Source organism: Gossypium raimondii, chromosome 4, assembly GCF_025698545.1.
Source record: "Gossypium raimondii isolate GPD5lz chromosome 4, ASM2569854v1, whole genome shotgun sequence".
Taxonomy (NCBI): Eukaryota; Viridiplantae; Streptophyta; class Magnoliopsida; order Malvales; family Malvaceae; genus Gossypium; species Gossypium raimondii.
In genome coordinates, this window is record NC_068568.1 from 39,828,489 (window position 1) to 39,843,874 (window position 15,386).

The window sequence follows — 15,386 nt, forward strand, 5'->3', positions numbered from 1 at the left end:
TTAATGTGAATTATAGAAGTATATATGATATGATAAGAAAATCTTGGTAATAGTTGAAATTATGTGTTTGATAAGATAAAATGTGTGTGAGTTGATATATATTAAGTAGGTAAGTAATGATGAGATTAGTGGACTCCTGTTAAGAATGAATGTGAAAAGAGTGAGTAAATAACTTGCTAATGATGAGCATGAATTGGAAAGAATGGTATCGGACATAATAGCCATGAAATAGTCATTTGTGGATGAAATGGGTATGTACTTAGAATGTATTAATTTGATCTGGAATATGCATGCTTAAATTTAGGGAAACATACTTCAAAATTGACCACTTAGGTAGGTTGTAATTTTGGTTGATTGTGAACTTGTAATTATGTGATTGGGATGTGAATTGGTATGCTTTTAGTTGATGTTCTATAAGTCTATAATGATGTTTAAGGGTACTAATTGAATGTTAAGTGATTTGGGCATGAAATAAGCATTACAAAAATAGTATTAATCAATTTTGGTAAGAAGTATCGATATTTTGACATTAAATATTCAAATTGATATCGATATTTAAAAAAATATCGATACCAATTAATTAAGAAACAATACTTTCAAAGATAATATCGTTAAAATGTTTTGTTTTAAGATTTCCATTTTGATAGAATGTTAAAACAGTATCGATAATTTTAAATCATTATAGATACCAAAAATGAATATTATAATCCCTTGTTTTTGTAAAACAAATAAAATATCAATACAAGCCAATTAAATAATGATACCAATTTTAATTTGAAATGTCACAACTAAGCCCATATAGGTTCAATTTATTGCGTTTGCAATGTATGTGAATTCATAGTTATATAATTTGAATATAAGTTTGAATCATTTAACAAGAGTTACTCCATCAATAAAGGTAATATCCTGTTATTCAAATTTAATGATCGGATTGGGGATCGGGTAATTGAATGTTATAATAACCAGTTTGAATTCGATTAGATCGATGACTCGAACACGTCTCAATAATTACCAAATTGAGTATAATTTTTTTAAGTCAAACAGCAATAATTTGAGAATCTCCTGAAACAATCCATAATACAATTTTACAACCCAAATCTATGCTTTTCCAGGCATCTTAATTCCATATAGTAAAAAATTACTATTGAGATCTACAAATATATACAACGAATCTAGTTATGTATAACATCTTGATTCAGACCCCCCAAAAAAAGAAAACATCTTCAGTCAACCTAATCATGGTGAACCTCAGCCATGAAAGAATCAGAGCATGGATATATGTATATGTATATCTATACGAGCTAGATTATGTACATATACATATAACTTAAATGGTACATCAACTTAGAAACACTGCTAACCTGACAAAACTGTTCTGAGGTATGTGTCAAGGTACTCAGCTGGCTGACTCAGCCAGAAGCAGGGTATGCCACCAGCCGCACACAATGTTTTTTGGGCGACAACCCTCAATAGTAACTTGAGAGGGAGTACTGCGATCAATCACATCACCCAAGCCGAGCTGTTTCAGAAACAAAGAACTTAGGGTTTTTGTTTTACGAGTAACAGAATGGCACCTGGACATCACAACATTGGAACAAAACAGAAGATGCACAAGTAAATCCAACTTTCATTTTTCTTCAAGCACGGTGTCCAACATGACCCATTTAAACATGGGTATGAGAACACGGCCCTCCAAATACATTGAGAAACTTCGAAAAAAATGGAACATATTGATTTTGGGTATTCCAGTGTTATGATGTCCAGGCTACCGACTACCTTGATCACTGATCAGCGTGAGGATGATACCTGGCCATACTTGTTCCATCCCCAGCAGAATATTTTCCCATCCTCTTCAAGCAAAAGAAGCATATAGTCAATTGACGGGCACAAAATAAACGATGAAGATTTTGAAAAGTTCTCACCATCATACCTGTAATTATGGCACTGTGACGAGCTCCGCACGATGCAACTTTTACATGCGAATTCTCCAAACTTGGATCTTCCAAGAGCCTGGGGAGAGTCTGATTTTGAAATACAGATTTGAATAATTTATGTAGTGCTAAAAGTGGGGGAGTTAGCTGTATGTAAGAATCTAGGAATGGAAATACGGTGTTAACCTCTGCTTGATCACCACCAGTTCCCAATTGCCCAAACTGATTCCCCCCAAACGCATACACATCACCATCAGCTGATATGCAAACTGTGTGCCACAGTCCTGCCGCAACAGACACTATCTTGATGCCCAGTAAGGAAGATACACTCGTCGGGCTTAATTCATCATCTGTACTTCCTTGCCCACACTTGAGAAAACAAGAAAATCGAAACAATTTAACTCCATATCACAATGTATTAGAAGATAGAACAAGCATATATCACAATAAAATAGAGGAGAGAAATATTAGAAAAGGAATCGAGAAGAATATCCCTTATTAGATTGAACCTCATCTTCAACTTTACTGGGCCTTTTTCTCCACCAATTTCTACTTTACCTACATATTGATCCTGAAGAACAGTTAATTTGAGAAATTCCAATCATTGAACACGCCATTGGAAGAGTGAAATATATATTTCCAGCATACACACTTGTAACTTTAAAACGATTTAAGGCCATAACCAGAGGATCACCCTCAAGCATTTGAATGTATAATATAAGGACCATGCATTTAACCAACGGAACAAATGGAGAAACATGAATGTACCACGTCCATATCTAAAATCAAATGGTGGATAGCACTTTACGAACCAGGCCTGAATGGAAACTGAGTAGGCCTTCAACAACCACAGGAGAACTAGAGTGGAACAAGGGGATTATTCATAAGCTAATAAAGCACCTTAAAAAAAGTACATTGATCAAGAACAGAAAGATGTGAATAATTTGTTACTGGATGGTGCAACTTATACCTAAACCATGACATGAATAGGATCTCGAAGAGAAAAAGGCCAGTGCTTATAACATTAATACTAAGTCTCCATTCCTTTTGGAATTTTGGAATGCAATCTCACTTGTCAGCTTTTTATTCCTTTCGAAATTATACAAAACCATGAAATGGTTTTTGGGCATGTATTCTGTGATGAGTGATCACTCGAATAAGATACAAAAACAATGTATCTCTTCTTTAACAAGAAAAAAAGTTGGCCAGCAGAATATTCAATGTGAAGTTCTATATTATGACCATGAGAACTAACCTGTCCATAGAGTCCCCAACCGAAAGTAAGTACTGCTCCAGCATCTGTTAATGGACAAATTGGTTAATGCGGTAATAGTATCAATATATTTTTAATTTTATAAAAAAACTAGAATATACAAGCAAACCAGACACCAGATAAACAAAGATTCTCATGCCACACGACATTCAAATCAATCACTGGTCATCCTGAGGTTTATTACAACTTCCTAACTCCATGGAGATCTTTAAGGTTGGAATAATCTAACTAGTCACTGAGCATCCTAAGAGTCTTGAAGGGATGTTTTGTTCCAGAGTAATTAATTAGCCTTTAAACATGTCTTATTTCGTCTTTCTCTATTCTAGGACGGCAGTATCTCTTTAACAAAGTCAAATGAAGGTTGGATTAGGGAGAAACTGATTGGATTTTTTATCAAGAAAGTGAATCTCTCATGTAAAACTCTTTCTATTTGTTAATCATAAAAAAAAAAATACTTTTTTCATATTAGTTCATAAAAAGTATTTCATGAATTTTCCATTTCCATCCCAACCAAGTCTCAAGCTATTCCTTTTACCAAAAATAAGAAAATTTTCTTTACAACACTAATTTCATATTTGCTTGTGTTTACACCTTTCTTCATTTAATGAAAAAAGTTCAATTTTCATTAACTTCTCCCTTGAACTTCTAGACATCTGTATTAAGATTTCACAACTTCATCTCCAGCAAGTATAACCACTTCTATTAGTTTTCTCTAATTGATTTTTCTTTACAAGGCAATTTAACCAGTTCAACAAGTGAATGATCTAAGGCACACCTGTGATTACCGCACTGTGTCGTCCTCCACAGGCTATCCCCTTTACATAATTTCCAGGAACTCTAAAACCCTGCCCTTCTGAACACAAGCTACCTCGAGAACATGCAGCAACACTATCTTTCCCAAAAGAAGATAGCTCAATGCAAGGGACAGGATGGGGCGAGGATACCATTCTTATCCTAGAACCCAAACCAAGTTGTCCCTCACCACCATAGCCCCAACCCCAGACCTGCCCGATATCTGAAATTTCAACAATAAGAAAGCATTTACAGATTGAAATGTCACATTGTCTACGAATCTATGCACAACTACCTTACTGCAGAAAATATACAGGTTCTGACTCATTTCACTCATTAGTCAAGGAGAGAGACAAAGTACCTGACAATGCTAGAGTGTGGCGCCCACCGGCAGCTACAGTCACAATCCTGACTCCCGGATTTAGAGCTACGAGACATGGCAATGCCGACACAGTTTCATCACCAGATGATGAGCTTTCAGCAGACTGTTTTGTTGATGATATTCTTCTTCTTTTTGTACTTTCCTCTCCAACTCCTTTAGTATTGGTGGCAGAAAATGTTTCGCCACTTGATCTTGAGCTTTGAGAGTGAGGGCTCACTTCAAAATTTGTGAAATGAGTACAATACCAACAAGTAAACAGAACCAGTATGTAATCTTAACCCAAATGATATTTACCTTGCTCTGTCAAAGAGTTCTGTCTTTCAAATACATCCTTCTCTAAACTAGTCCCAGTGGATGGATCACCAAATACCTTCCCTGAGGGAATACACTCTTTCCACCCCCATGTATAAACTTCGCCATTTTCTGTGAACAACAAAGTAAAATTGACTTATCAAAAAAACTTAGGTTCCAATTAGCTGTTTGTTCTACTAGTTAAAGTTATAAAAACAAGTCAGCTTTGATTAAACAAACATATAAAATTATGCTTTATATTCGCTTTCATATCCAACTCTTTCCACCCCCACATATAAACTTCTCAATCTTCTGTGAATAAATTTACTTCAGATACAGTTAGTTGTTTTTTGTTGAACTAATTAAAGTCCTAACAAACAAGTCAGATGCGATTAAACAGATAATCAAAACAACTAACATACAAAATTATGCTTTATGTTGGAAACAAAAACCCTATTTCGTATCCAAACGCATTTTTGGCTTTTTCTTTCTCAATTAAATACCAAGTGATAAAAGCAACGGCCAAACCACCCATTAGTGAAACAAGTGAATAGAAGTGTAAGGACCAAGGAAGTCTTAGTGTTTACCTGTAACTGCAACACAGTGTGCCCAGCCAGCGGCTGCTTTTACTAGAGAAGCTTCGGTTGGAAGTGGAAATGGCTCTGGAATTTCCTGAAACAAGCAAATTACAGAAAAGAAATATATAAATTTAATTTGATAAACAAAAATAAAACCCAACAAAAAGAAAGGAGAAATATAGATGGAAAAAGCTTTATATTACCCCATGCTTCCCTGATGTAACGTAGCTTTGACCTGAATCATCAGTTGAACCCCAAGTGATAAGCTTCCCTGAATCTAAAATTTTAAGGAAAAAAGCACCATTAGTAGAATATAATGTTAGCTTCACAGAAGTTATTGCATAAAAAATTTATCTTATATGCCAAAAATAAGAAAAATGAAAGTTTTTTAAAACTAAATATATTAAATTGAAACTCAGTTCACAGCTCTAATCAGCTATTAACAATTTATTAACAAGTTGAAATCTTTTTAAACTATAGAGAACAAAGAAGTTCAAAACCAGTAAATAAAAAGAGCAGGAAGGAACTCAACATAACTAATTTGAGTCAAGTGAGTTGACTTCATGGCAAAACAAAAATGAAAACAACGAAAAAATCGAATTATAACGCCCAGTCCTTTTACATTTTCTTGCCAACCAGACAGATCAAAATGTACAAAATCTAACAACCAGCCCAAAAGCCGCAATTACATTACCGAAAATTTAAAATATATTTATACGATATAAAATTTAAAATCAGGGAAAGAAGGGGAGGAAAGCCAACGAGAAAGAGAGAGATAGGAAAAACAACCAGAAATGGCCATGGCGAATCCACAACCGCCACCGCATACGTCGGTCCAAGAATGGTCAATGGAATCCGGAATCCGCACAAGAACCGGCGATACAAGCGGAGCTCGTTGCGGTAACGCTCCAGGTAAATATCCCCACATGAAAACTACACGCTCTCTATTAACTACCTCCATTTTCAGTTCATCGCTTTTTTTTCCTTCTCCGTTCATTTCAATAACAGAGAAGGAAAAGAAAGGAAAGCCCAAAAAATAAAAATAAATAAAACTACTATTATTGTTGGAAATTATTTTTTTTTATTTAATTCATTTCGGCCTTTCGGGAGTGTCGTTTAAGGGAGCCCTAACTTTGGGGCGAGGGCGTATCAATTTAGAGGGAAAGGGATGTGCCACGTAGGATGTTCACGTGGGATTAATAACACGTGGTAACACATGAGCCGCTAGATGTCCCGTTGATTTCTAGCCAGAAGTTAACGGAAGTTTCTGGAAGGTCACTTGACCTTTTTTTTTTCTCTATTCCTCTTTGTGAAGTTGGCAGAGATGGCGTGGTTATGACGTGTTACTTTCAGATTTTTACAGATGTCAATTAATTATGAAGCCCAATGATTATTACAAGCCACGTTTCAATAACGAGGGATTCTGAAAGTCTCCTGACACGTCAGCGGTTTGGTTTCTTGTTAACAAATTCTTGATATGAAGTAAATTTTTAGAATTTTTTTAATCTTCAAATAAAGGTATAAAGATGTTTTAATCCATCCGGCCTTATATCACTGAGAATAATATCAATATCAATCGAGTTAAAATTTAATTTAAAAAATTTATTAATATTAGATAAATATGTGTTTATTTAACGGAAAATGTATTCCTACATTTATTTGTATTTGTTTCATGATAAATAATTTTGTCGACGGATCAATAAAAATAAATTTTATTTTCCTATAAATTAACTTATTCTTTTGAAAATTGTAAATCATTTTGAAAAAAACTCATTTATGAGTAATTTTAGTTTTATGTAAAAATTAATTTGAATCAAGTATAATATTATTATATTAATACTATTTTTATTTTAATTTCTAAAATTTAAATAATATCAAATATTATAATGTTTAATTATTTATATTTAATAATATAATAAATTATTTAATATTGTAATTTTATTTTAATAATAAATATATATTACAATTTATAAATATTTAATAATAAATGTTTTATAGTATAAAATATGAAGTTATATAAATATGATTTGTTTAAATCATGCTTCAGTTCATTTATCACTTCCAATTTTAATGTGTCACTATCCACTCGCGTATATTTAATATATGTAATTTCAATTAAGTTTCAATTAGACATTGTTTTTTATTAAGTTTATGTATTATCTCAATTATTATAAAATATTATCTTATTAAGAAATAAATTTCAATTGTCAAAAGGAAATGTTACTATAATATTTTTTAACAAATATTTATAGTGTGTTGTTTCACTAAGAACAACTTTTAAAAATGATTTCAAAAAATTGTCAAACAATAGAAAATATTTTATACAAAATCATCCAAATACTAGAAAATATCAACTTTTCCAAAAATCATTTTCCGGAAATCGTTTTTAATAAAACAAACGCATCCAAAGTTTATATTTGCAATACCCTTAGAATACTTTTCAAGAATTAAGCACCTCACGCCATCATAGATCTTCATGCCATGACAACTATAAATATGGAAGAGGCATCTCTACAATGCCATTTAGGATAGTCATCATATCAAATTCAATTTCATTTAAGAATTTATACTTCTTAGGCTCACTAGCCCTCGAAGAGGTCATATCTAACCCATATTTTAAAATAGGTCAAAGATTGAATTCTATATGAAAGTATCACGAGACAAGGATCCACTCTTGGCCCTCTTCCAAGAAGAACATAACAAGTAAAAAGGTAATGCCAAAATTCTATTTAAATACTACTTTAACCTTTTCAAACCGTCGATTTAGCGACTCTCCTCACCCCGCACAAAGTAAACTACCTCTATCGTACTATTCAGCATCTTATGTAACCTTAGTGTTATAACAATATTATTATGAAATAATCATTAGTTAATCAGGAACAAATTAAGTTTAAAAATTATTATAAGGGTGATATATATAACATTTTTTCTTTTTGTTTCTTATAAGAGGAGAGATATGAGTATCCATAAATCGAACTCAAAACTTGATGTCAACCAAGACTTCATTTTAGCGAAAGTCCTTTTCCATTACACACCCAAACTTGGTTGATTATATAGAGTATTCTTATAGCATCGATGATAAAACATTATACTTGGAATAAATGAAACATTTTTTTCTCTCATTCCTCTCTAAACTACAACTGCTAGAGTGTGTGTGTGTGTGTGTGTGTGTGCGCATGCACATGCACATGTGTGTGTTCGCTTTGTAAGCAGTGGCCATCACCCTTATCCAATTTCTCTTCCCTTGTTAGAGGCCTTCACTATTCTCGTAATGAGTAAAACTGTCTAGAGTTTGGTGGAGGCTTACTTTCTTCCTCCATCCCTCTCTTTTATTCAGCGTTGTGAATCTACCACCACTAGTAAGTCTATGCCTCATCTTGTTCGTATTCAGCAACCCAAGTTCTTTATATGCCTCTTTCATTAAGGACAATTGTTGTTTAACCTTGAGATGCTCTTCATAAATCCATCGCATAAGGATGGCTTTCCTTATGGTTGATCCCTCATTGGGTATTGGTTCATTTGGCTCACCTTTGGCCTTTTTCGGTTTTTTAATTTATTTTCTTCAAAGTGGTCTCTTACTTAGGTGTTCTTATGAAAGATCAATCGTTTAGATTATCGTACTTTTACCTAAAATTTGGTTGTTTCAAGCCTACTCTCCATGATGATTGAAGTGTTGGTCCTTTATTAAGCTTTGGTCATTCTTGTAAAGCCTTGACTATTTTTTATGAAGCTTCAGTTTTTTTTATTTTTGCTTGAGCTTTTGTAATGTAACATCCATTACCCGACCCGATCGTTGGGTTCGAGTACCAAATTTCACAATTAAACCGCATTATTTAAACTACGCCAGATTTTTAATCCGCATTTACCATACAACTTTATTCCAATCTTTTAGATGACAACATGATTCAAAATTTAAACTTCAAATAAAATTCTCTATTAAACAAGTACTAAGGTTCTTATAATCATTTTGCCTAACGGAGCGTGCCTATGTGTATATAGTAACTTGGAGCCTAAAATTTTGATAAAATTACACTTATTGAACCTCGAGCCATAGCCTCTAAGAGTTTCCATCCATATGCATGATACAGCACAATGCCTTTCGCGTGGACTTGCCGGTGTCTGGCTTGGTCCTTCCACAAATCCTCAAGTCACTCATTAGTTCTGTAATCAAAATAAAACACTCGTAAGTTCAACTGAACCTAGTGAGAATCTATACAACAATATTGGTAAGTGACTTTTAAAGTATCGAGTAATAAAAAAGAATAATGTATATAATTGAACTTCCTAACTTTCATAAGGGATTCCTCAATTTGGCGGGCACATACAACGCCCATACATTCCTCTTAAACGAACCATTGGCAGACATATTGGGGTGGATTTGGACACAATTATACTCTTTTTGGTGCCCCTTTTTGGGACTTGACTTTGTCTAGCTTTATCTCAGATTTTCACTTTCCCTTGCTGGATTAACTCATAAAAAGATAACCATACAAATAGATATATGGATTGTCGACTACCTTTGGCGGACTTGTAGATATCTTTCCACTATGTCAGATTCTTCCCCTAATCCTGCATTCCACATTGAACCCAATACCAACTTACTGTATTATTCCGACATTATCTTCTTATAACTTAGCTTGCACAAATACCCTTCCAGAGGAAAACCCGTTTGCCTACATCCTCATATGTGGCCTTCGAATATAAGATTTGGTGAATAATCAAACACTACATTTTTCTTGTGAAATTGTACTTATAGGATAGTCCGAATAGACATTTCCTTAATCAAGTAGTCCTAATGGACTTCCCAACCACCGATAGTCCCTAACAGGCTATCTCTTCGTTAGATCATGTAAGGCAGACTTCTTATTTATAAGATAGTCCTTAGTGGACTTTTCGACGCTAACTAGTCCCAACGGACATCCTCTTCCTTTGTTAATCCCTGTCGGGCATTCCACCCAAAATAGTCATTGGAGGACATTCCACTTTTCTGGCAACCTCTTTTCCAATAAATACTTAGAATGTAAATCTGAAAAATCGTCTCCCTTTCTCATAGCCAGTGTTGGCTTGTTTGTTACCTCTAGTGGACTCTTAATAGTAAACACTTATTTACAAATACTCTAAAAAAAGTACTCTCTTTTTCCCTCGCATATCCAAATACAAGGCACTCTCACATATTCCTCTTGCCTTGGCATCTTGGCTGGACGTCTTATCAGCACGCTTGTCAGTGTTCCAATATGACATACTGTTGTAATTGGCTTTTCGTCACGCGAATTATATAATGGTTTCCACATATATGCTCTGACGGGCTTCCCTATTTATTATCCTAGTAGACTTTATTTTGTCATAAGGTGTATCTATCCACCATTGGATCATGGCATGGCTAGCCATGGACTTTCGACTCCGAGGAGTCAATAAACCATTTACATGATACTGCTCTATAGAGCTAGTAGATCATTTCCATGATGTCACTCTATAGAGCCAGTAGATCACTTTCCAGCCCAACCTTCTCAAATCCCCTTTCAATCCCCCCATTCCTCCATTACGCCAATTTTCCTATATTCAACTAACCCACCAAATAGCTTCCTCTGAAGACCACATTTAGTAGTAATGCATAACACGCACATCATTAAAACCACTACTACTTATTCATACTATATTATGGAGTACGCCACATACTAGTTCATTAATACACAGTTCTATCATGTAGATCAAAGATCATACTTACAACCATTCATGTATTTTCACAGCTTTATGCATGCACAACTTTCTCATTCACCCTAATCATATACAACCATAGAACTTAAACTGAAGTCAAAGCAGAACATACAAATAGAACACTCCAACAGCACAACAACCAGCAAACACCTAAAGGTAGAGTACAAAAACTCACCTGCTATCTTTCGACCTCACCAGCTTAGCTTTTCCAAATGCCAGAGCCTCCTTCGTATTGGCAGCTAAGCACGACAACCAGCATACCAGTTAAATCAAAGGTATTCGAGCTTTAAAACTCAAAACCTAGTAACATACAGGGCACTACACCAAAATAGGTTTTTAGCGGCATTTTTTTATGCCTTTAGAGCGCCGCTAAAAGTATTTGCGGCATTTTTGAAAGCGCCGCAAAAAATGCCGCTTTGTCAACGCCGCAAACGTTTGTGGCGTTTTTAGAAATAAACGCCGCTATAGATCATGACCTTTAGCGACGCTTTTCCCACAAACACTGCTATAGCTCAAGACCTTTAGCGGCATTTTTTCCACAAACGCCGCTATAGATCAAGACCTTTAGCGGCGCTTTTTTCACAAACGCCGCTATAGCTCAATACCTTTAGCGGTGCTTTTCCCACAAACTCTGCTATAGAACAAACCTTTAGCGACGCTTCTCGCAAAAACGCCACTAAAAACATAACATTTAAAAAAATTATTTTAATCAAATAATATTTATTTTTATGATAAATATTATATTATGTTTTACTTTTTAAATTTGAACTTTAAATATACTTTTAAGAATAAATAAAAATATTATTCAAATTAAATTTTCTATGAAAATTTTAACTTTAAAACTAAATATAAAAATTAATGAATTTAGTTTTAGAATTTAAAATAATAAATTAATAACACAATTAAAATCCAAAAGTTAGAACTCAAGTTGTCGTAAATATTAAAGTAAAAATAAAATTTAGAATCAAAACTAAAATAAATAATACATATGAGAAACAAACCCTGCCTATGACTATACACATTGCAAGGTAATAAAAAAATACAATGCATTTTCTTAATCAAGTAAATCTTGGTAATAAAAGATATAATACATTTACTTAATCAAGGAAATCTTGTAACGAACTCAAAGCAATGAGCCTTAGAGAAAAACTTCTTCTAGCATGGAAAATAGTCAAGGCACACTGAATTCTAAATTATATCCCACCTCAAATCAGGTTTGACTTCCTCCTTGACTTCAATTCGCTGCCTTTCTGGCAATTGTTTACAACGACTGTCAAGAGAAAAGATTTGTTCAGGGAGGCGGTGTGATGCAGCCACAAAAAGCATGTCACATATTGTACTGTTTCTCTGTGCTTCTTCATCCTGCATAAGATTGTAGCATTTAAGAGGTAGCTAAAACAAAATTCAGCGAGAGAATGTAGATTCTAAACCAAAGGAAGAAAGAGTGCAAGGGACACATGAAATGATGACTTCAGCAAAGAGCCATATCGTCAAAGTGTGTTCTATTTTTGCAACCTCAGCAAGAAGTTGCTCTTCATCAATAAAAGGCATATGAAAGTAAACGATAATCCTACCTGCCAAGAATACCGCTTGCCATTCATGTCAACTTCAAAATCTGATAGAGAGAGCAAGTTCAAGTTTATGGATCTTATGGAAGAAATTAAGAACTAAAATATATGATGCATGTTTGTTTAGCAAAGTTGCATACCGGTCGGATAAAAATCAATAATGGGTGAATTTGGATCAGTCATCAACTTCCTATATTGTACAAATCATGATAGTGTAAATCTCTTGTACAAGCACTGAAAGAGGATTGAACACATAATGAATACCACATGCAGAATGAAATAGAAAGAGACTACTGACTCACAAGGTAAGACCCAACCTTTTTTACATGAAAAATGAAACAAGACCATTCGCAAGTTTTCCAGAATAATTTGGATCACAGATAAAAGCTAAATACAAACTAATTTTTTGTTTAAGTTAAAGAGAACCATGTAGAGTCTTTACAGTTTACAACTAGGACATTACAGCAAACATGTTATGATCTGTTTTATTACTTGTGAAGAAATAAGATGTACAGTACAGAATTATGTGACCCATTTCAGAAATTCTTCACGCCAATTGTTTAGTGTTTCAAACGATCTGAGTATGTTCACATCAAACACAATAACACAGCAATCTGCCCCTCGATAAATTGCAAAACCAAGACTCTGGAACCTTTCTTGTCCCGCTGTATCCCATATCTATCAGAAAAAGAAGACACTTGGTAAAATGTGAGGATTTTAGTTTTAAAAAAATGTGTAAGAATTTCCCTTGATTTTTCATCACTTACTTGCAAAGTTACCAATTTGTCATCAATCTGTAATTCTTTGGTGATAAATTCAGCTCCAATTGTAGCTTTGTACTGTTGGTTGAATTTGTTGTAAACATATCTGGATGACAAGTTAAGAAACTACAACAGCCTATGTAATTGTCATTGTGTGTCTTTCAATGCAACTAACAAATATAATGTGCTTAAACAAAGCATGTATCTCAAAATAAAGGATATTGATTCATCAAAGATGTCTTTCCCACTCTCAAATACTGATTCATGAAAGATGTCATTACCATCAGTGATGATAATGTAGACCTTTAGTTTGCATTGCAAGTGACACAGAAAAGTCGAGCAATTATGAAAATGCTTTATAGAAAGTTCATGGTTCCATTACAGGTCACCTGTCAACAAATATCCATGGTAGACAAGGGCAGCAGAATGCAGAGTCTATGGGTTTAACATGATACATAGCATTAGTTCTAAAGGTAGCAACGAATAGGTTTAATGAAGTCTTCAGATCTTGCTTTCTAGTTTTGGTATTTCTCTATGGAAGATCAAATGAGGGCATAGTCAACCTAATTTTATTTAAGAGAAAAAGAAATAAAAAAGAGAACACAAATAACTTGATACATTCTATTAGTTATAGAAGTAAGTTGCAATGGATAGATTTATGCAATGAATTCATCTTAAAAATTAATAAACAATACACTGAACCCTATGAAGAAACTGGTCTATGAAAAACTTTGGGCTTGAAGACATAAATAAACTCAACATTCATCTTTTCCCTTGAAAAATAATCTAGAGTTATATGTCATTCCACGTTGCAAAACTCGTCTATGAAGAAAAATGAATGAACAATTCATTCCTTTCCACCTATGTCTTTCAACAGATTCTAATTACTTCATCAGCATGTAATATATACTGTCAGCCATGAATATAGCCATCACTACCAAGAAACGCTATGCCTTAAACAAGATTAAAAAAAAAACCATGCAACATGTGCTTAAATAGTTACCAAGGTTTACCAGATAAACGAGAAATTGTTACAAGAACTGTATTTATGAATATCAGTGAAACTCCAAAACCATTTCATCCTCAACATATAAACATCCTTGACTTTTTTTTAAATACCAACGGTTAAAAGAGGAAAAAAGAAGTTCTAAAAGTTGGTACCTTAGTTTGAGACCCTTGAACTGCAGCGATTCCTTTCCTTTGTGTACTATCTGACATAGTATGCATCCCAAGTCCATTATCTATTGTCGCAGACTTCCCTACTTCCTGAGCTCCTTGCATAGACTTTTTTATAACCCCTGATGCCTTCTGCAGAATTTCCTGGGATTGATAAATCAAAATATAAGCTATCCATAGTGCAGTTCAGATTCAACTAAATTCAACAAAGTTTTAAGAAATTTTAGACCCTAAAAAGCGAAAGTAAGAAGGAAAAAAAAGATAGATGAGTACTTGAAACGATTCTTCTTTATTTTTTAGTCGATATCGGAGTCATCAAAATCATCTTCGAAGTTGTTGAAGAAATCGGCATAGGCGAGCTTGTTGTCGGAAGCAATGACGCCTTCACCGAAGATCTCCGGTGTGTCAACATCGTCAACTTCCATGGCTGAACCTTGGTCGTCTGGGTCCGTCACGAATTCCATCAGCATCGGCCTCATCTTTCCCCCCTTTTCTTTAGGCTTTTAGGGATTTCTTTCTTTAATTTAATTTTAATTATTTTTGTTGAAATCTCTTTCCCCCCTCATCTTTCCCCCTTTTCTTTATAATTGATTAATGGATTTTGCAGCGTTTTTAGAAAAAACGCCACTAATAAATTAAATTTCTGTAGTGAAACGGCATGTTTTGAAAAAATTCAATACATAATTGCGGCGTTTTTCATCCAAACGCCGCTATTGCTTACCTTTTGCAGTGTTTTTTCATAAAAGCCGCTAATGATTGACTTTTTATTAATTATTATATAATTCATATCAATTTTAAATAAATAAATTTTAAAATTTAAGTAATATTTAAATGGATTAGATAAATTTTAAAATTTTTATATAATTTTTATGTAAGAAAACGAAAACAAAAACAAAAATTTTAAAGCAAAGAGAAAAAA

The 15,386-nt window shown here is 33.8% G+C and overlaps 2 protein-coding genes across 11 annotated transcripts; both read right to left on the bottom strand.

Moving 5' to 3' along the window:
* Positions 1–1,083: 1,083 nt before the first annotated feature.
* Positions 1,084–6,370, bottom strand: LOC105779925 (ultraviolet-B receptor UVR8). 4 transcript variants are annotated; one of them, XM_012603939.2, is made up of 11 exons: positions 6,037–6,368; positions 5,451–5,524; positions 5,257–5,341; positions 4,673–4,801; positions 4,358–4,594; positions 3,980–4,219; positions 3,187–3,230; positions 2,118–2,300; positions 1,931–2,010; positions 1,807–1,850; positions 1,084–1,519 (listed from the first exon to the last, which is right to left on the bottom strand). In XM_012603939.2, exons 1-11 carry the CDS (start codon positions 6,242–6,244, stop codon positions 1,506–1,508), a joined length of 1,338 nt encoding a protein of 445 aa, XP_012459393.1. In that variant the 5' UTR covers positions 6,245–6,368; the 3' UTR covers positions 1,084–1,505. The 4 variants fall into 4 exon arrangements, with proteins under 4 accessions (XP_012459393.1, XP_012459392.1, XP_052485556.1 ...); XM_012603938.2 differs by having other exon boundaries at positions 1,931–2,021; positions 6,037–6,366; XM_052629596.1 differs by having other exon boundaries at positions 1,464–1,574; positions 1,777–1,850; positions 6,037–6,370.
* A 2,778-nt stretch (positions 6,371–9,148) lies between these two features.
* LOC105779926 (5'-3' exoribonuclease 3-like) lies at positions 9,149–15,022 on the bottom strand. 7 transcript variants are annotated; one of them, XM_052629601.1, is made up of 8 exons: positions 14,453–14,608; positions 13,298–13,548; positions 13,049–13,208; positions 12,671–12,720; positions 12,537–12,577; positions 12,167–12,324; positions 11,138–11,201; positions 9,149–9,408 (listed from the first exon to the last, which is right to left on the bottom strand). In XM_052629601.1, exons 3-7 carry the CDS (start codon positions 13,063–13,065, stop codon positions 11,162–11,164), a joined length of 306 nt encoding a protein of 101 aa, XP_052485561.1. In that variant the 5' UTR covers positions 13,066–13,208; positions 13,298–13,548; positions 14,453–14,608; the 3' UTR covers positions 9,149–9,408; positions 11,138–11,161. The 7 variants fall into 7 exon arrangements, 5 of the variants coding, with proteins under 5 accessions (XP_052485561.1, XP_052485560.1, XP_012459396.2 ...); XM_052629600.1 differs by having other exon boundaries at positions 13,298–13,594; XR_008195309.1 differs by adding an exon at positions 14,741–15,022 and having other exon boundaries at positions 12,671–13,208; positions 13,298–14,611.
* Positions 15,023–15,386: the final 364 nt, after the last annotated feature.